This window comes from Barbus barbus, assembly GCF_936440315.1.
Source record: "Barbus barbus genome assembly, chromosome: 27".
NCBI lineage: Eukaryota > Metazoa > Chordata > Actinopteri > Cypriniformes > Cyprinidae > Barbus > Barbus barbus.
In genome coordinates, this window is record NC_136755.1 from 21,953,090 (window position 1) to 21,981,053 (window position 27,964).

General features: G+C 35.8%; 2 protein-coding genes across 2 annotated transcripts in view; one reads left to right on the forward strand and one right to left on the reverse strand.

Annotated features, from left to right (window-relative positions):
- The first annotated feature begins 491 nt into the window (after positions 1–491).
- Positions 492–13,290, forward strand: LOC306846999 (sodium/hydrogen exchanger 3-like). The gene is made up of 16 exons (XM_079380731.1): positions 492–1,074; positions 3,966–4,268; positions 5,343–5,503; positions 5,627–5,705; positions 5,871–6,048; positions 6,183–6,403; positions 6,512–6,714; positions 6,920–7,009; positions 8,618–8,688; positions 8,772–8,901; positions 9,047–9,210; positions 9,379–9,496; positions 9,661–9,834; positions 10,725–10,776; positions 10,863–10,943; positions 11,385–13,290. Exons 1-16 carry the CDS (start codon positions 786–788, stop codon positions 11,633–11,635), a joined length of 2,565 nt encoding a protein of 854 aa, XP_079236857.1. The 5' UTR covers positions 492–785; the 3' UTR covers positions 11,636–13,290.
- Positions 13,291–16,872: 3,582 nt separating this feature from the next.
- LOC306847212 (protein argonaute-3-like) overlaps positions 16,873–27,964 on the reverse strand; it is a 28,263-nt gene continuing 17,171 nt past the window's right edge. Inside the window, exons 6-19 of the mRNA XM_079381035.1 lie at positions 27,827–27,961; positions 27,205–27,292; positions 26,617–26,764; positions 26,333–26,452; positions 25,594–25,737; positions 24,611–24,744; positions 24,333–24,517; positions 24,042–24,201; positions 23,834–23,924; positions 23,444–23,638; positions 22,624–22,758; positions 22,421–22,522; positions 22,066–22,265; positions 16,873–21,489 (exon numbers count right to left, since the gene is read on the reverse strand). Of these exons, the coding sequence (XP_079237161.1) occupies positions 21,381–21,489; positions 22,066–22,265; positions 22,421–22,522; positions 22,624–22,758; positions 23,444–23,638; positions 23,834–23,924; positions 24,042–24,201; positions 24,333–24,517; positions 24,611–24,744; positions 25,594–25,737; positions 26,333–26,452; positions 26,617–26,764; positions 27,205–27,292; positions 27,827–27,961 (1,946 nt within the window). The 3' untranslated portion in view covers positions 16,873–21,380. The remainder of the gene's footprint in view (positions 21,490–22,065; positions 22,266–22,420; positions 22,523–22,623; positions 22,759–23,443; positions 23,639–23,833; positions 23,925–24,041; positions 24,202–24,332; positions 24,518–24,610; positions 24,745–25,593; positions 25,738–26,332; positions 26,453–26,616; positions 26,765–27,204; positions 27,293–27,826; positions 27,962–27,964) is intronic.

Here is a 27,964-nt window from a genome sequence, read left to right on the forward strand (position 1 = left end):
TAATAATAAGATAATATAGATAAGATGTATTTCGAGTTTATCTTACCCTATAGCAAAATAATGAACAAAAGAATAAATAATTAAATAAATAAATAATGAATTGCCAAATAAACTTAATTTAAAATGCATTTTCTGAACACATTATGTAGTGAATTTATAATTTCAAGAATTTATCAAGGAACATATTCATTAAATACGATTTCTGCAGTGCAGATGAAATGACATCAAAATAAAATGATGAAGTAAGTGAATGTAAATGATGAACGATGAAATGATGAAGAGTGGAACTAGTTAGAAATGTCTTAACTTTGTCTTAACTGCTTTACGTTCAACTGGGGCTTGTGAGAACAAAAATAGCTTTCATGACCCTGATGTTTAAAAGACAATGGTTTGATTATTTGTCTTTGCCATATGTATGGGCCTCTGTTATTACCTGACTCAAGGTGTTCAAACCCTCCCCTTCAATAAAGAAACTCGTCGAACGAATCCTTTGGATGAGTCCCACGCAAATAAGTGCACACACCTGTGAGAGACAGCAGGGAGGGGTCAACAATCTACCTCCAAAGTGATTCTCTATTTTCCAAGAGGAGGGAAAAATAAGAGAAGGAATGTACACCATATGCATGTCAATCTCAGACTGACAGATCGAGGAGAAAGACACTGATGGCAACTGCTTAGAAACGCCAGGATACGGGATTGGCTACATAATTACAACATCAATAACAGCTAATACATGCAAGTAGGCACAAGCAGAAAGTGAAATACGAAATACGTAAAAGTCTGCGATGGCATTTCTACAGCAGTTTGCACTTCTTCTGGCATTATTTATCGTTTTCAGTTCTTCATGCAAAGCTGCAGAATTAGAAGTAGATAGTGTTGAAGTAGGCCTTAACTATTCTTCAAAATCATCAGCCACTGAGGATAGTAGTACCTCTACCGACAATTCCACCGGTGGTGATGGACATGCGCCTTCGGCAATCTCTACATTACCTATTGTCACCTGGAAATGGCATCATGTGGAAACTCCATACCTGGTGGCCCTCTGGATATTGACCTGCTGGCTCTGTAAATTAGGTAAGAACCATCACCAAACTAATCTTTTTTCATCTACAATGTTAGTATTGTATAAATAGCAAAGGACAATAAAAATCTAATGTAAGCATTTTTGGCACAAAAAATGACTCTGATGCTGTAGCAAATATCATCTTAAGTGCTGTAAAAACATATCATAATTTAAAAGACTGTAAAAATACGGTAAAACCTGTTCATAGACAGTTTCATAACTATATACGTTGAAAAACAGTCTTCTAATGGGACATTCCATGTAATTTTACAGTAAAATACTGTTGACTTACTGTATTTTAGAGGTGAAAAAGAACAATTTATGCAGTGAAAAAACCCATTAATTTGCATTCCCGTCAAATAACGGTTTCTTCTTATTACTTTTTTGTGTCATGTTTGTTACCAAGATGGTGTTTCTGTTTGTATGACACTGTGTGCACCCTCTATACATTAGAATTTACCTCAGCTGTGGAAAAGCTACTTTTGATGAATTCTGATTCATCATATTGCTTTTATTACCACCTGTGTTTTTTCAGTAGCTTTTTATTACCACCTGTAATTTTATACCACCTGTGTTTTTTCAGTTAGTTGGTATATTAACATTACAATTTAGCATTTGATTTGATTTGATTTATTTATTTTTTGGTTAAAGTTTGATACCTTTTCATGGCTCAAATAATCGGTAAAATGTGACATTATTTTGTTAAAGGTAAAGCCATTTTGTTTTGAGGCAGGACTTTTAGTATTCTTACCAGGAATTGTCCACCCTATTTGGCAGTCTGAATAGCTGTTACCTGTTCACCGATTGAGTTTGTAATGCAGAAAAATTAGAAGGTCAAATTTTCTCCCGAATGGCACTGAATGGGCAAATTTGATAATAAGTTTCATAATAAAGGAGCATTTATGCCTGCCACCTAAAGGCTTCATGGAGGTACTACAGACTGAAACTCATATTTACTTTTTTATTATTATTATTTATTTATTATTTAACTACAGTAGAGAAAATTGTATTGAACGTGATGGATGCAGAAGCATGCAGCATCAACAAAGAGCCACAGAGAGTGCAGTGTTATGCTGAATGGGTGTTAGATCAGGTTTAGAAGTAGGTGTAGATGACATCGAGAGATTTTAATGGTGAAGCTTGAATAGGCTTGTCAAAACATAACTGTTCATACAATTGGGCAGAGATTTTGCTTTTGGTACTGGCATAAAAAGACGGCAAGTGACCAGAGCTGTTCAAGCTTCATCAATAATAGTTGAACAGATTTAACAGGAGCAGAGTGGATGAGAAAATAGAGAAGAATACAAAGAACACAGTGTTATGAAGGTTGAGTTCAAGGTGATGTTTCAAGTTTAGATAGGTGAGACAAGCGGAATGTTTGAAATATGGAAAGGAAAGTTGCATTAGCATCAACCAAAACAGTCATTTCTTTTGCCATATGAGTGGTCTAAAAGTTCTTAGTACTTTCAGCCAATAAAATAGACAGAAAACATACTAACAAAAATAGAACAATACCAAATTTCACAAATAATTATAAAGAAATGTCAAGTAGTGCATTAAGTAAAAATAAACATTTTATTGTCTTGTAAAATGTACTTTTACAGTGAACACATATTTAGACATTTAATTTTTTCAGTTTGTTTCAGTCAAAAACAGGTAATAATCAACTGTGAATGTCACGTAATTATTTAGATTCAAAAGTTTCATAAATTGACAGCCTATGTTAACGTCTGAAGGTGAGTGCTAACTGTATTTCTTCATGTTTCATGTCAGTGTGACCTGCACTTTTACTTCCACTTTTACTCTGTGTGCAAAGATCCCGTGTTCATAAACTCTGTTAATTGCCTGTTGGCAAGAAGCAAATGGGGTATATAATTTAGATTTAGTTCCAGGACATGATCTGTAACACATCACTGGCAATCATGGACAAAGCTGGAGATCTACTCTCTGAGAAATTACAGTACTGAAACAATACCTTACTGCTAGTTAATAATGTACTACATTAAATAATTAATGGGCCATCTGAATCTTTGACTTTCCTCAAAGGCACAGTGTCAGGTCAGCTTTAGTGCATGATAGTTGAAATCAGACTATAGCATTTCAGACTATAGTATTTCAGATTTAAAGAATTAAAGTAAACTACGCTTAAATTTAATATAAACTTAAATTTATATATATATATACTGCAGATGTTCTGTCCTCTTTGCCCTATTATTTCCTGTTCTCCCAACAAGTTTTTATTATTAAAAGTGACAAAAAGGTAAAAATATAACAATAGCTAACTTTTACTTATTAAAATCATTATTTACAGTTAATATATGCATATTAATTTACATTTAGTCATTTAGCAGACACTTTTACCCAAAGTGAATAACAAATGATGACAACAGAAGAAATATAATTGTTGAAAGTTTCACAGAGGAGGTTTTGGACACCTCCTTTCACTTTTTATCATAAATCAGGAAATGCTGTAACACCCTTAAACATTTTTTTAGGAACAAAATGTAATTTAAATAAATGGGATTGACATATGAACAAACCTCTCTGTAAAGAAATGGAAAGTCTGGTGTATGTAAGTGCTACTGAAGTGGTAATGTTCGGCACAGTGCGTGAGAAAAAATGAATTAGAAACAGCCTTTATAGAAACGAGGGGTCAACAAGGTGCAGAACAGTTTACTAGTTTAGGCTAGTTAGTTTCTTTCTTTGTTTTAAATTAATACTTTTATTCAGCAAGGACACATTAAACTGATCAAAAGTGATAGCAGAGGAGAGATTAGACTAAATCGGCATATTAGAATGATTTCTGAAGGACAATGCGATACTAAAGTATAAATAATGACAGCTAAAAATTCAGCTTTTCATCATCTGTTTTATTTTTTTGTTGTCTCTTTTCTCTTTTAAGTGTGTGAACTAAACCATCATGTCACCAGTGTGATCCCAGAGAGTGGTCTGCTCATCATCCTGGGCTTTATTTTGGGAGGAATCGTCTGGGGAGCAGACAAGGCGCAGACATTCAAACTGATCCCCATCAACTTCTTCTACTACTTGCTTCCCCAGATCGTCTTGGATGCAAGTTACTGCATGCCAAACAAACTATTCTTCAGCAACCTGGGTGCCATTCTCCTCCATGCCATTATTGGAACGTGCTGGAACGCAGGCACAGTGGGCATTGCACTATGGGCCTGCTATGAAGGGGGTGCAATGGGTAAATCTGAGTTCTTCAAACTTCTGAAACAGATGCTTGAGAAAGCCAACTTGTCATTTAAACTAATGTTTTATAGAAATTTACAATATACTTAAATACTTTCTATACTTCTATACTTGTTTAATACAAATTAACTACTTATTATACTTAAGTCTTGTGGTCACATCTTTTAAAGAAATTAATAACTTTTATCGGAGTGTCTATTTACACTAAGTGCAAATAGCCCACCTTGTTGCCAAAGGCTATTTACACTAACTCCGCCGACTAACTTATGATTGGGTTAGTCAACACTGAAAAAAGAAGATTGTTCAGCATCAGTTTCAGAGGTGTAGATGGTAATGCGCGTGCTTTTTGACGCTTTTTTTGAAACTTTTTTTTCTCCCTTTTCAAATCTCATATGGCATCAGAAAGGCATCTATTTTCTATAAAAATGAAGGAAATAATTAAAAAGTTAAAAATAAAAGTATAGGGAGGGCTTTATTGTCCCAAGACGGTGGCATCCATTTAATAATTTGAATTAAAACTATAATTTACACTCAATACGTTATTATTGCATATTGTTTTATAATGTACTACAATACTGAGGTGCAGATAATTGCCACTATTTGCAATAAGTAGTATAAATAGCAGAAAATCTTGCTATTTTAACAGTATTAACTTTTAAACTTTTATTCACCAAAGACACATTAAACTGATCAAAAGTGACAGTAAAGACATTTATAATTTTACAAAAGATTTCTATTTCAATTAAATACTATCATAGTTAACACAAAAATATTAAGCAGCACAATAGTCTTCAACCTTTATAATAATACATATTTCTTAAGCAGCAAATCAACATATTGGAATTAAATTCTGAAGGATAATGTGACACTGAAGAAGTGAAAATTCAGCTTTGTATCACAGGAATAAATTATATTTTAAAATACATTATAGAAAACTGTTACTTTAATTGGTAATAATATTTCACAATATTTCTGTCCAAATAAATGAATAAACACAGTCTTGATGAGCATTAGAAACTTAGTTAAGTTTCAGTCAGTTAATAAAACTAAAAGTTTCACTAAACCTCAGGGACCTTGAACATCGGCCCTCTGCAGTTCCTGTTATTTGGTGCTCTGATGTCTGCTGTGGACCCTGTGGCTGTTATTGGCGTGTTTGAGGAAGTGCATGTGAATGAAGTGCTCTACATCCTGGTGTTTGGAGAGTCCCTGCTCAATGATGGTGTCACAGTGGTGGGTCTCATTTTTGAGGAATCATGGCTTGTTCTTATAAATATGTTCTTGACTGTCAGATTCCATTTGATGGCTTTTACATCTATCATATATTATATATCTCTCTCGTTCTGGCTGTCACAGGTACTTTATAATGTGTTTGATGCATTTGTGTCCCTGGGAGGCCCGAAGATCAACGCTGCAGAGATTATCAAAGGAATAGGTATGACTGAAATTTAAATAAAATAAATTTTAGGATTTTATATTTCATTTAATTTCAGTTCATATTATATTAAGTAATGATTTATTTTATGGATTTAGTTTTAGTTAATGATAATAACCCATTTTGACACCCCCTCACAACTTTTTTTTTTTTTCGCTCTTCCAGTTTCGTTCTTTGTTGTGGCATTTGGAGGCTCGTTTCTTGGTGTCGTGTTTGCCGTTCTGATATCCATGCTGACCAGGATTACCAAGAATGTCCAGGTCATCGAAGCCGGCTTCATCATTGTGCTTGGCTACTTGTCTTACCTGACGGCTGAGATGCTCTCACTCTCTGCGATACTTTCGTAAGATCTTCTCAAGGAACTCAATGCTTTCCTGATAAATGAAAATAAATAAGTACATTTATAAATTAGTAAATGAATGTAAACCATTCATAAGAGTTTTCAAAAATCATTTACGGTGGTTTTGCATGTGACAGGATCACTTTCTGTGGTGTCTGCTGTCAGAAGTACATCAACGCCAACATGGATGAGAAATCTGTCACAATGTTACGTTACAGCCTGAAGGTGATGGCCAACGGCTCAGAAACTATGATCTTCGTCTTCCTGGGAGTTTCAGCCATTGATAAAACCATCTGGGTTTGGAACACTGGCTTCATCCTCCTCACAATCTTCTTTGTTGTTGCATTCAGGTTCATGGGTGAGTTAAAGTCATGAATTCCTTGAAGACGCTTCCTATAACTCTATTAAGAGTATGTTCATGAAAACTGACATCAATTGTGGATTTGTTTTTTTTATATATATGAAGGTGTTTTCTTTCTCAACTGGGTCTTGAATCAGTCTCGTCTGATTCCTATTGACATCATGGACCAGTTTGTAATGGCCTATGGTGGCCTGCGAGGAGCAGTGGCGTATGGACTGGCAGCCATATTGGATGAGAAAAAGATCCCAGAGAAGAATCTAATGCTTGGTACCACGCTCATTGTGGTGTATTTCACTGTCATTCTTCAGGTGGGACCCTTCGACCACTCATTCTGACCATAGCTAATGCATACAAAAATGGTATTGTTGTAAAAGCATGGTAGTTGCTTAAATTCATAAGGCCTGTGATTGCAAAATAATAAAAGTGGGCATTTTGTGATTCTCCCAGTTGTCCTCATCTGACGACGGACATGGTTTTGCTTACTTGAAGTCACTGTGTGTGTTGTTTTTGTAGGGGATCTCCATGAAACCACTGGTTCAATGGCTTAAGGTTAAAAAGGCAACTCAGTCAGATCTGACACTCAATGGAAAAATTAACAACAGGGTAACTATCACTCACGACACATAGTGAACCCTTCTACTGCATCTTATTTTTTGGGACATTTTAGTTTCCTGTTTCCATAACAATGACTTTGTTTCTCTACATTTGTTTATTATTAAAAAGCTACAATATAAAATCAAGTAATAATTATATAATATTACTTCATATCAAAAAGTACAGTCAAGACAAAAAACTCTTCCTTGAATAGGATTACAACATAGCATTTATGCTATCTCCAGGCTATAAACAAGCATTTCCATAAAAAAATATACAATGTTTCTCTCTTAAACACTTTCAAAACGCATTTTGTGGCCAGCTTGACGTAGCCTATTATGGAGTGTTGTCACCTCACCTGAATATGTCTTTGCGAGCTGCTTTTCTTTGGGCCTGTAGAGTAAACATTTAGATTATTTGCTTATTTCCGTTAATCTCATTGTATTACAGCGCTTGGGTGAGGAAGATATAATAAAACTAGGCAGTAATGGCTGAACATGCGAGTATTTAGACCGACACCACCGAATCAGTTGAACGAGTGAGTGGGTGAGCCTTTTACACTGGAACCACTCGATTCAAATTCAAACTTAGGCTAAGGTTTATAGTTCACACTGCAGGCTAAAGTGGCCCAAATCCGATTTTTTTTTGGCCAAATGTGCTCCATATCTGATTTTCTTATGACAGTCTGAACAGCACAAATCCGTTTTTTAAATATCAGCCCCAGGCCACTTTCATATGTGGTCCTAAATCGGATACATATCCGATGTTTTGCAATGAGACTTCAGTCTGAATGGCCATGTCGCATTTCATGCGATTTTTACGTCATTGAAACGTGACAGACGTCACAGTTCTGCGAAGGAGGAGGCGGGAAGATTAAAATCACAATGGCAGACTTCGTTATTTAGGCTCCGATTGCACATTAACTTAAAAATAGCTAAACACAGGCTAACACGAGCAGCATCCGTTTTATTTTTTATTTTTGCGTCTGACGTCACGTCTTCTTCTGCGCATGCGGGTCACTTCAGGGCTGTATACGGTTCACACATGAGACTGATGGCAGTCGCATTTAAATGACAATGTGAACAACAGCACAAACAAATCGGATTTCAGCAAAAAATCCGATTTGAGCATTAAGACCTGCAGTGTGAGCTAAGTCTTACAGTTGGCTATTGCGTTGCGACCGTTCAACCGATTCAAATACCCCCCACCCAGTCAGATATTGCTTGTTCTGCATTTGATTCTAAATAGCTGACAGTATAAAATGTAAACATGTCTTTAGATGAGCTCAAATGTTGTCAAGAAAAAATGACTCTCTTTCGTTTTGCAACTACCCCACAAACTTATAAAACAAAACAACTTTTCTCATGTAAATCTACATCATTTAAAAATATTGACGCACCTCAATACTAAGAAATTATGTAGGTAAACTCCAATTATGGATAATTACATATCCATTGTAAACTCCAATTACTTTATGGATAGAGTTTCTACACTGCAAATATGATTTAGTCTATGCGCAGTTATGGACAACATCTAAGTAGTGGTCATTTTAAACATCAAAACGTGAAGTAGCCCTAGCCTACAATAAGTGTGATATAATTGTGTATGTCTTTAAAGACTTTTGAACACATACTGACAGCAATGGAGGACATCTGTGGCCGAATGGGAGATAATTGGTGGACCAGACAGTGAGCATTTCACTTTTCACAAACATACATGTATAAAATTTGTTTGAGAATTGAAAAAATATATATAATTCTCTCTTTCTTAGTTGGAAACATTTTGAAGACAAGTATGTCTGCTGGCTACTAATGAAGAGCGATGCCAGAAAGTGCAAAGACCCAATCTTTGGTGCCTTCCACAAACTCAATCTGGAGGATGCCACAAAATATGTCAGTGAGGTGAGAGCAAAACTACTCATTCAGCATAGCATGACCAGTTTCTATTTCCAGTTTTCAGTAGGCTACTATTCTATTGACGCATCAACTACTGTCTTATAGAGAATGATCTGAAGAATTAATGTGCTCAATATTTTTTCACATTTAGGGTGAACGCAAAGGTGCACTGGCTTTCATTCGTAATTATGACAGTGCCTCGGTTGACTTCAAGAAGGAGCTTGCTTTAGAGTATGGAGACATCATGCCTGATATTATGGCTGACATGTCAGAATATGATTTTGGCATTGACAATGTTCCAGTGACTTCTGTCATGTGAGTAGTTTGTCAAATGTGTCTTTCCCAACTGAATGCAGTTCCTCTCTGTAAAGTGAAGTATAAATGTTTTATGAGGTTTTATGAGAAAATTGCACAAATAACTAGATGGCTAAAATATGTTGTCCTAAATGCTGACAACAACTATTTGCTCTTCTTTCAATCTAGGAAGAACACGATTCCATCTGTGTCCCTGGATATCCATGAGCAAGACAGGAAGAGCATGCCTAATGACCTCAATGCCCATCATCTACTAGATCAGCACCTGTACAAGAGCAGAAGTCATGTAAGAACTGTCCTGATCACTCAAACAACAATTCCCTTTTTTTACATGGAAGAGTGTTTACTTATCAATATTTGGGTGTTTTATTACAATACGTCTGCCCAGTGGAAAAGCTCATCAGAATCCCATTCAATCCAAATCAATCCATTTCTCCTGTTTTTGACCAGAACCGTCCCACTTACAGCCGCAGTCACTATAAAACCTCAGAGAATCCAGATGAAATGCAGGAGATCTTCCAAAGAACCATGAGAAGCCGTCTTGAATCCTTCAAATCGGCAAAGATGGGTGTCAACCCTGCCAAAAAACTCTCCAAACATCCCAAGAAGGATTCAACACACAAGGTATTAGACCTTCATGTCCTGCCGTCTAGTTAAAAAAAATATTTTGAAATAAGGTTCAAAGCAGTCGCATAGCAAGTCAGTCCCCGACCCGTATGCAAAAACATTTGTACCGTGCCTGCCACCCAGTAATCGCAATAATCATGTCTTGTTACTTTTAATATAACACAAATCGTAGCCTTTAAATTCGGTCAATATTATCATGAAATACAACAATAATTGTTTTTCCGCTCTTTAATGTGGCGTGAGACAGACAGAAAGAAAGAAAACAACTCACTCTTTTTAGTTGTAATTTAATTTAATTTAATTCTCCAAGCCTTTCTTTTAGCAAATTCATCCACAATGTCCTTGGTGTTTAATGTAAGGCTATGTGTATTCTCAGTGGAATGAATGGCTACTTTCAAAAGTCTTCTGATAAAAGAGAATTAAAATGAAAGAAATAGAATGAAAATGGTGCAGGTGTCACTGAAGCTAAGTGTGATACAGTTGTGATACAGTCTTTGCAGCTATAGCTAGCTACCAACCTCACAGTTTTTTTAAATTATTAATTATTATTTTATTTGGCTGTTGCAATGCAGAGTTCGCATATAGTTTTAAAAATGATGCAGTTCTATGGCAGCAATATAACAAATGTACTTGACATGCATTAAGAATTTGTTCCCTTGTTTGAATGAAAACATCCCCCTGGTTCAATGTATGTTGTTTGCAGTCACAAAATATAAGATGAAATAAAACAAAGAAACAAATAAATAAATAATAAAATAAGTAATAAATAAATAATAAAGTAATAAATAAAATTTGTAAAAAAAAAATATATTAAGATTGTTTGGGAGGAGAAAAAAATTTTGTTCCTAATTTTATACAATATATGTATTTGTATTATGTATTTTTAGCCTAATGGAAAGCCTGCGGACCCACACAGAACCCATCCATATGGAGATGAAGGTATATTTTTATATGCTGGGTTACTTATTTTTATAATTTTAGCATGAATATATGTATATAAATGTTATTTTGCTTTGTCCAATCAGATTTTGAGTTTTCAGCTGACAGCGCATCTAGCAGTGACATTGTTGGACATTTCCCCAGGAGAAGCACAAATGCACCTGGTGGTAAGAATCAAGCTGCATACTGAATTCATGTGACATATTAACGTCATTGGACCCTTTTCGCATTTCTGGGGTTCTTTGAAGTGGAAATGGTCAGTGGTGAATGGAAACAAATTTAATTTGACGTTCCAATAGCAAAATAAAAATGATAGTGTTTCTATGACCTCATAAAAGCGTATAGAGACTCAGTTGGAAGAGTCTTAGAAAAACTCGTGCAGAAGAGTTAACTAGTTTTCTGTAACACAAGTTTACTGTTGTAAATGAACATTAAATAAAAAAAATGACGATATTAAAAATTTAGCTAGATTTACAATGGTAATAACTGTGGAAACATGTTATATAAATTTACATTAATTGTGTAAGTGAATAGAAAATATATGTATTATTTTATGGTTGTTTCCATGGTATCTCATTTCAATATCATAATTACTCTAATTACTGCAGCTGGCGTTGATAATCCAGCGTTCATACCCGAGATGGACACCTCTCCACCCATGAGGAACCCACCCTGGCGAACAGAGACTGCAAACAACACGGCTGTGGCACCTTCCCAGAGAGCTCAGACATCTAACCTGAGACATCTAGCACCGCTGAGAATGAGCACACACTCCACAGACTCCTTCGCGATGGCTGATGCTTCAGTTGATGATGAGGCGGCCGAGGAAAAGCCCGGAACACATCATACTAGATTGTAATCTGATATAGCACCATCCGCCAGCATTAACCCGCCAAACATGTGATTAGGTTACTCCTCTAAAACTGAGATGCATTTCATTTTAGGCAGTTATGATTTCATTAGCCCAGAGATTAAGCAATCATAGATTTGAATCGTAATATTCATCATAAATCTTTAAAAATTGATATACACATGCAGCAGTAACTTGAAGTCATACTCTGAAATGTTTTCATATATATGTATTTACTGGCCGGTCCTGCAGATTTGCATTATATAATATTAAGAAGATCAGGCCCTTTCTCTCGGAACATGCTTCACAACTCCTTGTTCAGGCTCTTGTTCTGTCCAGACTTGACTATTGCAATGCTCTCTTGGCAGGCCTCCCAGCCAATTCCATCAAACCTCTACAATTAATCCAAAATACCGCTGCAAGATTAATCTTTAATGAGCCGAAAAGAACGCACATCTCGCCTCTGTTCATCAATTTGCACTGGCTACCAATAGCTGCTCGCATTAAATTCAAGGCATTAATGCCTGCCTAGAACCACCACTGGCTCTGCACCCCTTTACCTAAATTCATTACTTCAGACTTATGTGCCCTCTAGAAGCTTGCGTTCTGCAAGTGAACGACGCATTATTGTACCATCCCAAAGAGGCACAAAATCACTTTCACAGACTTTTTCATTAACTGTTCCCATCTGGTTGAATGACCTGCCCAACTCAATCCGAGCAGCTGAATCCTTACCCATCTTCAAGAAACGGCTAAAAACTAATCTCTTCCATCTTTATTTGACCCTCTAACTCTAGCACTCTCTATTCTAATAAAAAAAACACATATTTGACCTTCTATCAATTGCATATTTATTCTCTAACTGCTAGCTCTTCTTGTAAAACTAACATTAGCTTTATTTTTTTCTATTCTATCTACTTGTTTCTTATATAAAAAAAAAACTTTTTATGTGTACTGCGTTAGGCTAACCAAGACTTGTAATAGCACTTGCATATTGTTGCTCTTTTGTTGGTGTTGATTGCTTCTAATGTCCTCATTTGTAAGTCACTTTGGATAAAATCGTCTGCTAAATGACTAAATAATAATAATATATAAAAAAATATATGTTTTACACACACACACACACACACACACACACACACACACACACACACACAAACAAACAAACAAACACACACACAGATTTAGAAGAGACACTGTTATTGAAGTACTTATTTATGGGGTTATGGAATGTTCTTGAGGGTTTCTTTATACAAATCCACATTTTTGTGGGAGCTGTTATGGCACTTTGACAGCATGCTAGAAAATAGAAAACATGGAGCTTAAAACACAAAATCATTACTCCTAAATACATTTTGTCTTTACAAACTGAGTTAAAAACTGAGAAGCAATTGTCTATTGGTTCTACATTCAGGTACATCTTGATATTTCTTTGACCTTGGACATGTTGGTCTATACACATATTTAAACTCGCATGTTGTATATGATTATTTATTATTGCATGGTCTTTCTGTGGGTGTTTCTTTGTAGTATCACAATATCTGTTTCTGCATTTCTGTAATCTACAACGATTAATTTTTGAGTTTAACTCAAAGCTATTAATGTTTTATTAGTCGAATGAAGACCATTAAAATGTAAGTCATTAAAAATAATAGTTTAACAGTAATTTATTCATGTGTGAATTTCATGCTTTATGAGAACTGGTGAAATCTGTAACATAAAATCCGCTAATTGTGTCTGAAAAAATTATTTGAACCATAACTCAAAGTTTGAGTAATACAATTTAAATGCTTACTAATGAGCAAATAAAAAAAGGGGAAAAGTACAAAAATTAAGATTATTAACCCTTTACATTTTAAGGTTATTTGAATTCTATAAATATTATATTCCTCTTATATGAATAAATTCTGATATGACTGATAGCAAAAGATATCCATCGCAGTAAAGGAATAAATGTATATCCTTTAAGTTAAAAATGAATAGATGTTCAATGAAACATTTTTTAATTAATAATAAACTGCAATTCTGTGCATTGCAGTAAGCATGTTATGTAAATCATTACACGGACAAAATTGTTAAAATTGCAGAGCAGGATTTGAACAAACACACAAAACACCCATAAACCCTTAAAACAGAACAATTTCCCATAAACCCCGGACTTATTAACAACACAGGATGACATAAAGCAACGCATAACCTAGCAACAAACTACAGTATTTACTCAGTTTACAACAACAACAATAAAAGTGTCAATAAAATTTGTGAAAAAGTAATATTACCTTTTTGGGGGGCTGAAATGTTCAATAGTTCATTCTCAAGGGCAAGTTGTGTTGTTTTGCCTTTAGCTTTTACTTATTTTTCAGGTCAGTAGGCAGTACAGCTGTCATCTCTGGATCTATGATTAAAGCCGGCACATACACATGGGTACAAGCCGTACCAATCACTTCCTCTTTTTTTATGTCACACCCAGACAGGGCCAAGTAAAGTAACAGTTCTCAAATGTGTGGAAACTTTATTTTTTTTAAAACTGGTGTATACTAAAGCCATCAGAACTCAGCAGTATGATTTCACAAAACAGGAAGGTTTAACATGCTTATAAAAACACTAAATAAATAATAAAAAAAATAGTCTGTCATCATTTATTCAACCTCATGTTGACCCAAACCCGTTTGACTTTTTCTTCTCTCTAACATAAAAGGTGATGTTTAGTAGAATGTCCAAGCTGCTCTTTTCCATACAAAATAAGTGGATGGTGACCAAGAATTAAGAAATAAAATCAGGTCAGATTTTAGGGTGAAGAATCTCCATGCACGCAACTTCTAATACTGTTACAGGTGACAAGTCTATGTGTTTTTCAGTAGAAAGTCTCACAATACAAGATACAATAAACATGGTGAAGTGTCTGGACAGAATATTTGTACCAAAATTTGTCCGTAACAATGTAACTATGCAGCAGTACAGCCTGTTAAAGTTGGCTGAACACTAACCAGCGTGAAGTGCATGGGAAACATTTCAACGGAAGCAGAAAGAGTAATCATCATAAACGTGACAAAGTAACAACAGTCCAGTGACGTAGATCTCAGCCCCCTTTCTGTGTAACAAATTAAAGGCTGACTAAAAGTTTCAGCACTGCTCTTATTACACACTTACACTACCCTGATTGAACCACTGCTCTCACCTGAACCACAAACACAGAGAGTCAACTGATGGAAAGACAGCCAAGTCACTTAGAGAGGTATGAACTTGGAAATTGACCACAGATTTAAAGGAAAACTAACTAAAAAGGGAAACTGCAATACTTTGTCTCACCAAGAACTTCAGGACAAGCAAGCAAAACAAAGCACACTGGAAACCACTTTATGGACTGTTGTGAGATTCTGTGAAGGACAGCTATAGCGCACACAGACTGGAGATAAGAATGATACTATAAGTGCATCTTTACCACTCATCTGTTTCAATGGAAAGCTCTATTTATCTCTGCCTGCTGAGGGCAGTTTTTCTGGTGTGTTTTGTTAACCCTTTAATCCAAGGACTAAGTGGAGATGCAAACGTGGTCCAGAATCCTCATCATGAACTGGAAGAGAATCTTACTGGGCTCCCAATTGTTACATTTAAATGGCATCATGTTCAGACCCCATATCTGGTGATAATTTGGGTATTTGTGGCTGGATTGGCGAAACTATCAGCTATGTAGCGTGAACTATGAAGTAGAAAATTGATTGGCAGTTAACAAGTAAGGAATTAAGTGTGTTGTTTAAAATATCCAGGCGGCTTGTGTACAGTATAATACAGTGTAAGACATCAGTGATCTTCCTCATGAATGAATTTAAAAGTTTGATCTGAAGTTGATGTCATTTTTGAATGAAAGGCTGAATTACAGTTCAGTTCAGTTCTGAATAGGAAGATCTCTTTACGATTACCTTGTACTAGGAAGTTTAATAACAATGCTGTGTAACAACTGCAAATTGAAAACAATAGCTGTGGAAGCTCAAAGAATCACATAAAATAACGTTAAACATATTGCTGCACATGTAAAGGGATGATGTTGCACAAGGCCTGTGATTAACATATTGGTATTTTATCCTGCTTCTTTTATCAGTATGGAGAGATCAGATCTGTTCTTTCCTCATGTGTTGTTAATGTCTGGGATTTGAAAAAAAAAAAAAAAAACAATTTTCTAGTTTCACCAGTTTGATGTTAACTGTGGATGCTTCTGTAAGAAAGATGATGAAAACTAGTAAAATAATATGTGCTGTAAAAATACAGCTTTTAACAGCAAGTTACTTTATGCCCAACAAGCTATTTTTCAGCAACCAGGGTGCCAGTCTCATTTACGCCATCTTCGGATTGCTGGAACGCAGCTACAGTGGGCCTCTCGCTCTGGGGATGCTATGAGGCTGGAGCGATGGGTAAATCTATTATAATACAAACATTTATTTATGAGAATGTAGAGCATACTGAATTAATTTGACAGTTTCTATAATCATCAGGTAACTTGGACATCGGTCTCCTGCAGTTTCTATTATTTGGCAGTTTAATCGCTGCGGTGGATCCGGTGGCCGTGATTGCAGTGTTTGAAGAAGTGCATGTGAATGAGGTGCTCTTTATCTTGGTGTTTGGAGAGTCATTGCTCAATGATGGTGTCACAGTGGTGAGGCTCAATTTCCTCAAATGCTCTAAATGCCATTGTGCTCAATTAGTATATCTATCCGCTTATGTAATCAACTTAAAAAAAAAAAAAAAAAAAAACACTTTAGCTACACTAGTGTTGCTTTAGTGTTATTTATATAACATCTATTTTACAAATAGCTTTTATTTGTACATATTTAGTTTTCAGTTGGGAGTCATTTCACTATGTATAATAAATAAAATATGAAAAGTTAATTTGCAAAAACATCTCTGTTTTTAACAATTTTCAAAAATCATGTTTTTTCATTGTGCATTCCAATTAATCTCAATGAAACTGCAGTTGGGTTCTTTTGATTAGGTTAAAAAATAACTGAAAAATACAGCTAACAAAAAAAAAAAAAAAACATTAAAAAAACATGATTTTTGAAAATTTGTTATGTTCTTGCAAACAAACTCATTTTTATATAGTTTTTTAATCATTTCAATTTTAGTAATATTTCTCATTTTCATTTAAGTTAATAATCTAATATTTATATTTCAGCTTTTTCAAATAACCAATTGTTTTAGTACTTAACACTGAACTACATACTCCTTTCTTGCACAGTAAACAAAAATGCATGTACATTCAATATTTATTCATATGTATAATTTTTGTCCAAGACAAACAGTTCAAAAGACATATCCATCAAAGTTTGCATACATACAGTTTTAATTAAAATATTGACAATTAAATAGAACAACCAAATAAAAATACCCAATGAAAGACCACAATTAGAAGGGTTGAGATAAAACAAGAGAGACAAATATATATTTTCTGTTATCAATTCAGTAATATTATTTCATCACACTTTAACTAAACCATTATATCAGAGCGCTGAACATGTGTTGCATCACAATGGAAAGAGTGCTGAAAAATCCTATGAAGCTCCTTCAAGATGAGAAGACGCTTGGCATAGTATGATAAATCTGATACATATTTGTGCTGTATTTAAATCACAGATACAGATATCCTCATTTTATAATCACCAGATCATCATGTTAATAAATGTAACAGTTGGATCCGTGAAGTTCATTTATGAAAAGGTGTCTAAACCTGGAATTTAGGCCAAATACTAGTGACATTACCAATTCCGTTATTGCTATTTCATCGCACATAGAGAACACAGATTTGTCTTTGTTATTAAAAATGGTTTGAAGACAAAAAACAATAAAAGGGAAAACATCACTTGGGATGAGCTTCCAGGCTTCTTATGGTATAGTCTGCCTGGTCAGTGCTTGATCTATTAGTTTTGCAGTGCCAAATCCTTACAAAAAGTAGCTATAACCCTTGTAGAAAGTTTGGTCCAGAGACCCTGTAACTGGCAAGCTCTGTGATTTAATGTATTCTTGGCGAATAAAGAGGCACAATCACACCCACACATACAGTTTTAACACTCTTGAACACACATTATACAGTATATCATATTAATATAACTTCAATATAGGCTTGTTGGGCCCTTAAAAATGTCGCATTTTATCTGTCTTAGAAGCACCACCAGAAAAGGCACATTCCACTAACTCGTCTGTCCAAAGGATGAATCTTCACCTCAACATAGTCAGAAAAATAACCTCAAGCAGCAAATACTCTAGGCTTGAGGAAAACCGTTTCACTTTAGTTCAGACACAATTAATATATTGATTTCAAGAGGGCAACAGGCATTTTTAAATGTGCTTGTGTGTGAATCATCCTGTTTTTATCAACTAAATGGAAATGTTTGAGGCGGTACCTTCATATGAAAGTCAAAAAAATAATAATAAAGCGAGAGGACTGAAGGTTCATCCCTTTGTGAACTACATAATTTTGCACATAAATACCGTAGGACAATGCAGAGACACTCACGAACGACTTTCTTTCAAAAAAACTAGACGAGACAAATCTACTAATCAATAGTCTATTGCATATTAGCCCAATTTATATTAGTCACTATCATGATTAAGATCACTATTATCATCTTTTTCTTATCTTTCACAGACTTTGTTAGCAAAAATAATTGATGTGAATCATGCAGGTCTGTTTTTGAAAAATATACAAATATACTTCTCCTCTGAATTAAAAATGCTTTAAGCTATCCACATTCCAGCTTTAAGCCAAGGGGTGGAGAGTGTCGCGTCACAGTTTCAGTGGGAGGTGCCATTTAAGCCACACCCACCAACTCAAATAGCCCCATCTCCAGGACTTTTTTTTAGCTATTTATTCCGTGGCAACTTCAGAAGGCTATATAAGCAGTCATCTAAAGCCAAACATGCATCCAGGTGAAGGTTCTACTGATCACTCCCCTTATTCAAGTAAGTTAAAATGCTGGTAGCGGCAGAGAAGTAACAGTTCTCAACACATCAAAACAAATGAAAAAGAGCACCGAAGAAATTTGACATTAGCGCAAAGATTTTTTTACAGAGCTAAACTCCAGATAACTTACTAAAACTGACATTTTATTTAACTGTTTGGATATATCACCACGTATGTGGGTTTGGTAATTCGCAAACAATTTTCGAAAACTCGGCAACTAACCGACCATCACACGCTGAAAAAAAGAGTAAATGCAGAGCAAACAGATAGTTAACATCCCCAAATTACAACACCACACCTCTTAGCACCTTAGGCGTTTTGCCAAATCTGAGACCGTACAGCTTTTTAAATGCAGCAATATATTTGTCAGTCATTTCTCAGAATCTCTCATTCTCTCTCTCCACATATAAAAGCAGATGTAGTTTATGTAAAATAGCAGCTACACTGGTCAACATGTATTTGTGGCTATGGGGCAGAAAGACCACAATGCCATTCACATTAAGGGTGATGTGAAAGTGTGCCAGAGGCCATGGAGTTAACGAATATAACCCTCCACCTACCCTACTACAATTCAAATGCTTTTACTCAATACTCACTGCTACCCCTGTTTTCCGAGGCACATCGGTTTGGTCTTTGTGGAATGCAGTTGAATATAGAGGGGCTATGAACAAGCAGGAGGTTGAAGAAAAGAGGTTAAAAGAAAGGGCCTTAAAGTTCAAAGCAATGATTGAAAATTCAAACAAAATGTTTGAAAATTTAAACATTAAAAAAAGTTTAAGTTCAAAAAGTTTGAAGCTCAAAAGACAATTTAAAAACTCAAAAGAGAATGTCCGAATGTTTAAAAGAAAGTTCAAAAATAGATTTTTGAAAATTCAAACATTGAAAAGAATGTCTGAAAGTTCAAAAGACAATTTGAATGTTCAAAAGAAAGTCCAAAAATTTAAAAGAAAGTTCAAATGAAAATGACTCAGGGCTTGGTTTAGTCAGTTTTATATTAGTTCAACTATTCAAATTGCCCTTAACAACAAAAAGACCTTAATAACAGTTTCAACAGCTAAATATCTGTCCAACCTATGTACATGCCACTTACTTTAAATATATATTTAAAACATACCCCAACAGAATTGCGTTCTAGGGATATTTCCTATAAAACAGGCACTTTGTCTCATTTGACTTTTTACATGAAAGGTTTGTCCAAGATCTCTTGACAGCAAACTCAGAATCTTTCCCATAAAACATACCATCTTCTCTGTAAACTCAACCCAGCATTCCAGCCAAAAAACACATCATCCTCTTCTCTTACACAATGTCACATACAACAAAACGTTTTTAAAATTAAAGCATTCGCTCATAAGGTACGGTTTGCATTGTAATGAAAGTCTACGACAGAGCCGTCAATAATTGGCTTATTGCACTAAAAGGCTTATAAGACAGTGTTTGTCAGTTCACAGGGCTGAAACGCGAAATTAAGAAACTGATACGTTAAATAGATCATTTACAAATGCACTATTGACAAATGCAAGTTAAAAGCAACATTATAAACAAGCTCAAAGATCATAAGTCAGAATGAAATGTCTAACAGCTGTAAAGTTAATATTAATGGATGACGTAGGCCTCAGAGTAGCCTTGGGTGGAATTATATATGCGCACACACATCCATCAAATGTGTTATGGTCATGCTCTGACTGATTTGAACGCTTGTGATGTAAGCACACTCAAACCGAATGAGGCACAAAGCATTCAACACAGACATAAACAGTTGACTATGTGGAAACTTTTTGAGTTTCAAAGTTCATTTTTTGGTGATTCTGCAGTCCTTAGCTAATCTGTCACCTCTGCTTAATGAGCGAGCTGAAGAGAAAGCCGCCAGGAACCGCAAAGAACCAATAGTTCAATGGTAGGCGCAATATTTTCTAGACAGCGCATGAACTAGACAGTTAATTTATCACAGAGGTATATAGAATCATTTGAAAGACTATAAAATTGGAAGAAATGAGGTGCCTCCAATGTTCAAAAAGCAGAAGAAGACATGGACACATGGAAAATTAGATGTAAAGGAACAAATATGGATTTCTGACTATTTGGAATAAAATGGAATGACATTTCAGTTGTCTTTTTCTTTTGCAAATGCTGTTTTAGATTTTGCTGGAAAAGCATGACTTACTATTAATTTACTAGTAAAACATCAAGAATGGTCTCTGATTAGTGCAACAAATTGTGGGCCTACAGTAAGATGTCATAGCAAACTTTGCACCTCTAGTGGCATTCCTCCAACAACCAACTTCACCAAACCTAATAAGATACTAATCCTGAACCAAAGGTAGTTCCAAAGACTAGTTTGAACACACTTGCCTGTGATTTTCAACTAAACTTGAAGACACTGATGTCCAAATTCATGTGCGTTTGATTAGTTATGAAACAAAACTCTGTAGAAGGCGAAATCCAGACAAGTAGGCTCATCACGCTGGTCCTAAATAAAATAACACTGCCTTTTTCACTGATATAGTACAAGTTGATCAAGCAAACCTTTTTAAGCTTTGTTTTGTGACCTAAATAGGCAAAATTAATAGTTAAACAGATCTATGAATCTAATAAATAATGGTATAGCTGCAATCTACATATTAAAAACAATTAGTAAGCAAAGCAGACTGGAAAGATTGGCTGTTTTTCTATTGCATAACAGTGCTAGTTCCTCCTGTAAGTTCTACATTTGGTTCTCTTTAGCAGCCTGTGATTGGGAGAAGCCCTCCTCCGCTAAGTGCACGATGACCAGAGATTGACAGGTCTGTGGAGGCGGGGCTAAGCAAAGTACATGGTCCTCAGAGTATCATGATGGATCTTCACAGCTTTGGCCAGGGCCTGGGGGTCTCGGCCATTACTTTGGCCCGACACATGGCTGCCTTCCGCACTGTGAAACAGGAGAAAGAAATGAGCAGAGGCATAAATTTACACTATGAAATACATTTTCCTCAACATAAAGGAGATACAAGTTTTTTTTAAAGAAATCAATCAGCAATGATGCATTAAATTGATCAATGTTGACATTTATATTTATGTTTTAAAAAAAGATTTCCATTTCAAACAAATACTGTTTTTTTTTTTAACCCAAACTTTTGAACAGTACATACATTATACACAATAGTAGAGTGCAAACATAATTATATAAAAACTGATTTTTTTCCTGTTTTTAGATACAGTCCAACGATATAAAATACTACTTTTATATGGTACTGCAACACAAATCTGTGACTGTATGAATCGGAGTCTGAATTGAAAAATTCAACTTCTTGACATCAAACCATTACTCTGAATCATTTAAATGAAGAAAACTGGCTCACTGTGACAAAGAAACACCTGCGGCAACCAAGAATACGAAAAGCCTATTCAAATCAAAATGATTGACAGCTTCCAAAAGCCTTTAATTTAAATCAAATAGAACATTTCTACTTATAGACACTGGCAATTAGTCCAGTAAAACCCTCACCTGTCGTGCTCTTTATCCACTAAATGGTAGCGGGCTCTAAAGGCCACTAGGTGGGCATAATAGGCAGGCGCAGGGATGGAAACTGAGCGGGTACAGCGCACATATGTGTGGCACAGCTGGTAGGTCAAGAGCTGGAATTCATCGGCTGTAAAGCAGTTGTCGTCCCATAGCACATGGTAGTGTGAAGGTCGGCTTGTACCCTGGGTAAAAGAGGTTAAATAATCATTTTGATAAAATGCATTATGTAACTTTGAATGGATTTTAATAACTCAATTGATTTAACAGGCAATAATACATCAAAACAAGGCCTAAAATGCACTAATACACTTGTGCTCATGTCTGTGTGTGTTCATACCTGTATTCCAGCATGGCTGCACAGATAAAAGTCAAATTCGTAAGGATGGGTGATATCAGTGTCCACTGTGGTACCTGCTGGTATGTTACCACTGCGGCCCACCTTTAAAAAAATAAGAAGAAAAGTGAGTGTGCGAGTTAAAAAAATTGGAAAAAAGTAAGGAAAATGTAACAAAGCTTTTAGGAGAAGTCTCTCATATTCACCCTCTCAGTGTGGTCAGCGCAGAAGAGACGAGTGTGGTGACGTTTCTGCACAACAATGTAGGTAATTCCTGGTTGATATTCCTTCTCAAGGCTGATACAAGCTTCACGTATGGCCAACAACTCGTAGTACAGCACCTAGAAATAAAGATGTAAAATACAGTTCAAGAATACAGCAGGGCTGCATATAGTCATTTTAGAAATGTCTTTTTAGATTTCATCAGAACTTCAACTTGAATAGCAAACAGCGCAGCTGACCACATGAAAAAACAAAGTGTAATACAGCCAGTCTGTTTTTTCATGTGGTCAGCTGCGCTGTTTGCTATGGTTTAGCTTTTGAGAGAGCTGGTTTTAATGTTCAATTATATGGTAAATATAATGCATCAGGAAACTAGATGAGGAAAAATAAACCATTCAAGTTGAAGTTCTGATGAAATCTAAAAAGACATTTCTAAAATGACTATATGCATTTTTGATATCTCCAGCTCATCAGAGCTTTTTTCTTAAAGCAAAGAAATGTGGGCATGATTAAAAGGTTGGGAAGAAAATGTATCCATTTAGGAAAAAGCTCCGATTGGGGGATTTTAAGCTCTTCAGTTTTGTTACCAATACAAGATAATGCAAATGTTAAATGAAAATGAAAAATTTTCATGATATATAACCAGCTGGCAAATATCAAAGACAATTATGCTTATTTATTCAAGAGAAATCACAATAAATCGTGATCATGATTAAAATAAAGTTTTGCATCAGTGCTTACTAGACTCTTTCGACTACATGCAGTGCAGGCTAAGGGAGGAGAGGGGGTGCTGGAGAGCCTCACCTGTCTGAACTGTCCCTCAGACACACCGTCCCTGTAGAAGATGATTCTGGTGGGTTTGTAGTGGGTGGACTTGTAGAACTGGATGAGCAGCTCTCGCACCATGGACGCCAGGTCCTGAATCACCTCCTGTCTGGGCCTCTGAACACGGACGGTAGCGCAGTACCTGCTGGGGTGAGCGTCCATGCTGCCCACCACCTGTTCAGCAACAAATTTGAAGTGAGGAGAAGCAGAAAAACAGTATTTCTTTGAAATATCCACATCTGTTCAACAACTTTCAAGTCCATAACGAGGATATGATTTTAAGTTTTGCAAATTAGTTTTGATTAGTATATTACTATTATTTAGTATACATGACGAAAAAGGTGTGTATATGTGGTCTGTCTTTCTCACAGCTGCAATGGAGGGTTTCTTGCAGTCTCCTGCAGGCGGATGAGTGACATCAGCTCCCAGAAAAATGACAGGTTGCTGAAATACAGATGGGCTGAAAAACAAACAACATAAATAAAAATAAACAAGGTGTTCGGTACATTTAGAGGCATTTTGTCTTGACTAGTGAAACCAAGTTTTCAGTGTAAATGGATTCATTTTATTCTCTTACCGCTGATGGGGTACCAGTATGTTGTTGATGCCGCCCAGTTTGACGTTGATCTTGAGACAGAGATTGGATAGGGTCTGAGGGGAGGTTTTCACCACATTCTTCACCTGAACGCACTGAGTGGCCATTCCCAGAAGAGTGTCTCCAACACGTTTCACTTCAGCTAGAGAAAGAGAGCGCTGACTTAAGTGCTACGGTTAGGAGCTCAAAGAACATGTGAGAACACCATTTAAATCTGACGTGAACAAAATCCAAACTTAATGACCAAAAAAACATCTGTCCATAAATAGTTACCGTAGACAGGAGTTTTCCCAGGCAAAATGACGATTATGAGTTGGAGGCCAGCGTAGGTGTTTTTCAGGTGGCGGAACATGGGCTCCACATTATCTGCTCCCTGAGCGTATTTGCAGAAACATGGCTGGCCCTGTATGGGCATGCCTGCATCCTTAGAGATCTTCCGCAGCTGGTCTGTAAAGCCCCTGCAAAAAGACAGGAGAGACACTTCAGTATTTCTGTTAATTCCATTAATAAATGATGATTTGTTAAAGACAAAAAGATGGAAAAAGCTTTACTTGAGAACTTCCTCTCTGCATTGTCTCTGAGTGGCAAAGCAAGCAATGGCCCACATCTTGATCTCCACACCAGTATGAAACTGCTTGCCTCTCATATCCCACACTCCATGACTTGGGGTGGCTACTGTACGATTCTGTAACACATGGATACAAAGGTTGTCTTAACTTGTTGAGATCAAATAGTATATGAACTCAAACAGTATACGCCGGTGTTAAATGTTTGGCCAAACATACAGCATATGTACTTTTATACAGCTGTTACAATGAAAAACCTTTGGGAGCTCTTTCAACTGTGGAAAACAAAGGGATTTCTAAAAGGACTGTCAAGTTCAAAACCCCATAAAACTAGTCTCTATGCAACCATATTCAGTTTTCTAACGCTGTACAAATCTTGCTTGACAATCATAATCATTGTTCACTTCTAATGCATGGAATAATGCAGCTTAGACATTCTGCTATGAATTTCTCCTTTTGTGTTTCACAGCAGTAATTCACAGAGGTCTGGAATGACATGTGAATGAAGAAAATTACTTTAGATTTTTTACTTTTTAATTATATTTTTTGGTGAATAATTCCTTTAAAAAAGGCAAACAAAATCAACAGTTGTAAAAATATATATATATATATATATATATATATATATAATAATAAAAAATATCACACATTAAATGCTTTATTAAAAGCCCTATAAACAGCCACAAAAAATGCAAATGTAAATGCAAAACCACGGTATAAAAGATATAAAAAGCAAGCAATTAAACAAGCAACAAACCTCATTACATTAAAAAAACAACAACAAACAAACCAAAAAAAAACAAACACACCAACTCCTCCCACATGTAGACATTAGAATTAGCACAAACTTAGCACACATTAAATTATAATTATAAATGTTAAATCAAGCATCAAACCATGACCAATTTCTAGCCTTCTACTCAAAACACAAACACACATACAGTGCATGAGTGAAAGGGAATGGGTACCATAAAGTGTTCAGAGCTCACCCTGCCGCCATACTGCAGCATAGGGGCGGGCAGGACACGACCCGTCAACTCCTCCATCTCATCCCGCACACGGAACTGAAACTCCTGCACGAAGGGGTCCGAGTTGTAGTTGGCACTGCGCACCTGTGGTTTCAGAAAGATTTAGAGTTGAGACTAATTGAAAATCCTTGTGACAGTTTTGGTTTTTGTCTGGATACTATGAAGAATTTAACTAACTCTAGCACGCTTTATTCTAATTCTATTCTTAAAAAAAGGCTTGCCCCTTTTAGACTTGCACTCTATTCATTTACCAACTGCTTGTTTTCTTAAAAAAAAAAAAAAAAAAAAAAAAAAAAAAAACTAACACTAGCTTCTCTATTTTTTTGTATTCCATCTATTTGTTTTCTTTATTATACAATTAACAAGACACAAAGTCCTCTAACACTAGCTTGCTCTATTCTTTTTCTATTCTATCTGTTTTCTTTTTATTATATAACTAAACAAAACCTTGCTACATGTACTGCGATAGGCTAACTGAGACTTGTCACAGCACTTGCATATCATTGCTCTTTTGTTGATTTTGATTGCTTCCTTTGTCCTCATTTATAAGTCATTTTGGATAAAAGCGTCTGCTAAATGACTAAATGTAAAATGTAAGAATTTCCATGATACCAACATTTTGGTAGTCCACATACTTGAAGAATTACTGCAGCATCAGACAGCAACACACTGAACTCACCAGTCTGCTGATCTCCTCTTGTCTGTCCGGTGCAGAGCGGGCCGTGGCTTTGATCATGGTGGAGGTTTGGTTGTCTGTTAATTTTTTAATGCAGCGTTGGCCTGCCACAATGTTGCACACCTGAGTAATAGAGAGGACGATCAATTTTGGCACTATTAAAATGAATTGAGACATCTGAAAAGCTTCTAAAAGTGGCTAGACGTGAATTCATAAATCAGTGAAGAGATGGTGGCTGTGGAAAGAAATGGTAGCTAATGTAATTGATCAAATATCTTGACTCTTACCTCTAAAGGCAGGTATGTGTGCTTCTGCTCCTGCCCTACTTGCAGGCAGGGCAGATGGGGGTACTTGAGCTGTAAGTTGTACTTTTCCCTGAAGTACTGTGCCACTGTTCTCTCCACGGTCTGTCCATTTTCCAACTGTAATGGAAACCTAACAAAGCAAAACAAAAATTCAAAAGAAAGTTAATGGAGAGCTGGGGAGACTAGCTTTAAACAAGAAAGTATGAAAAAAAATAAAAAAATAAATCACGTTCTCTTCAGTTTTTGCTCTTTAAAGGAATAGGTCACCCAAAAATGTGCTGAAAATTACACGTGCTCAGCTCATTTAAAATGTTTACGAGTTTGTTTGTTCATCGGAACAGATTTGGAGAAATTATGAATACATCACTTGCTCTCCAATGGATCCTCTGCAGTGAATGGGTGCCATCACCAGTGGTGAGCAAGTGATGCAATGCTTCAATATAACAAAAAGGTCAGTAAAATATTTTGTCTTTTTGACACATTATAGACTTATTGGCCTGCTAATTGAGACACAATCAAACTTCATATTACCATAAGAAAAATAATAAATGATGAAAATGATACACTTACGTCTGGTGGCTGGCTGGCCGGCGAGTAACATTACACACCCTGTACTTCCTCCGCATGGTGCCACAGTGGGTGACCTCCACCTTTAGACCTGATGGGAGGAGGAGATCAAATTTACACCACTAAACAGATGCAACTGGTCAGTTTACAGCTCAGAGTATTCTCACTATTAAATACAGTACATGTAAATATCATGTTTCAATCCCAGTTGCAAATTTAATTTATGCAAAAATTAAAGAAGTAATTTGTAAATATAGCAAAATTTCCTTTCCATGTTTCTACCAAAATAAAATTGCCACTTACACATCTTTGTGTTTCCATCCAGTTTTTTTTTTTATATGTTATCCCAAAATGTGTATAAAAATGTGTGAATGGAACCCTGGCTACTGATCTATAAAATGTACATTCATGCATTTTTTTATATTTTTTTAAAGAGGTCTGCATTTATTTTAAAAAATTCAGTAAAAACAGTAATATTTTGAAAAATGGTTACAATTTCAAACAACTGTGTATTTTATTTTAAAATGTAAATTATTCCTGTGATGGCAAAGCTGAATTTCACTATGATGTTTATTCAGGATTCTTTGATGAATAGAAATGACTCCATTCTTCCATTCGTACAAACCTTTGATCTCTTTGGTGAATTTGACTCTATGGGAATCAGTAAGAGGTCGAGGTTGCTCATCGATGTTGTGGATATCCAGAACCTCACACATAAACTGAATCACAGGTTGAGCTTTGTAGAATGCAGTGGCAGACACTG

Excerpts from the sequence above, each read along its gene's own strand:
- LOC306846999 (XM_079380731.1), top strand. The coding sequence starts at position 786 with ATGGCATTTCTACAGCAGTTTGCACTTCTTCTGGCATTATTTATCGTT. Across the intron at positions 7,010-8,617 it reads ATGGAAAAATTAACAACAGG|ACTTTTGAACACATACTGAC; the intron begins GTAACTATCACT and ends ATGTCTTTAAAG. Across the intron at positions 9,497-9,660 it reads TGTACAAGAGCAGAAGTCAT|AACCGTCCCACTTACAGCCG; the intron begins GTAAGAACTGTC and ends GTTTTTGACCAG.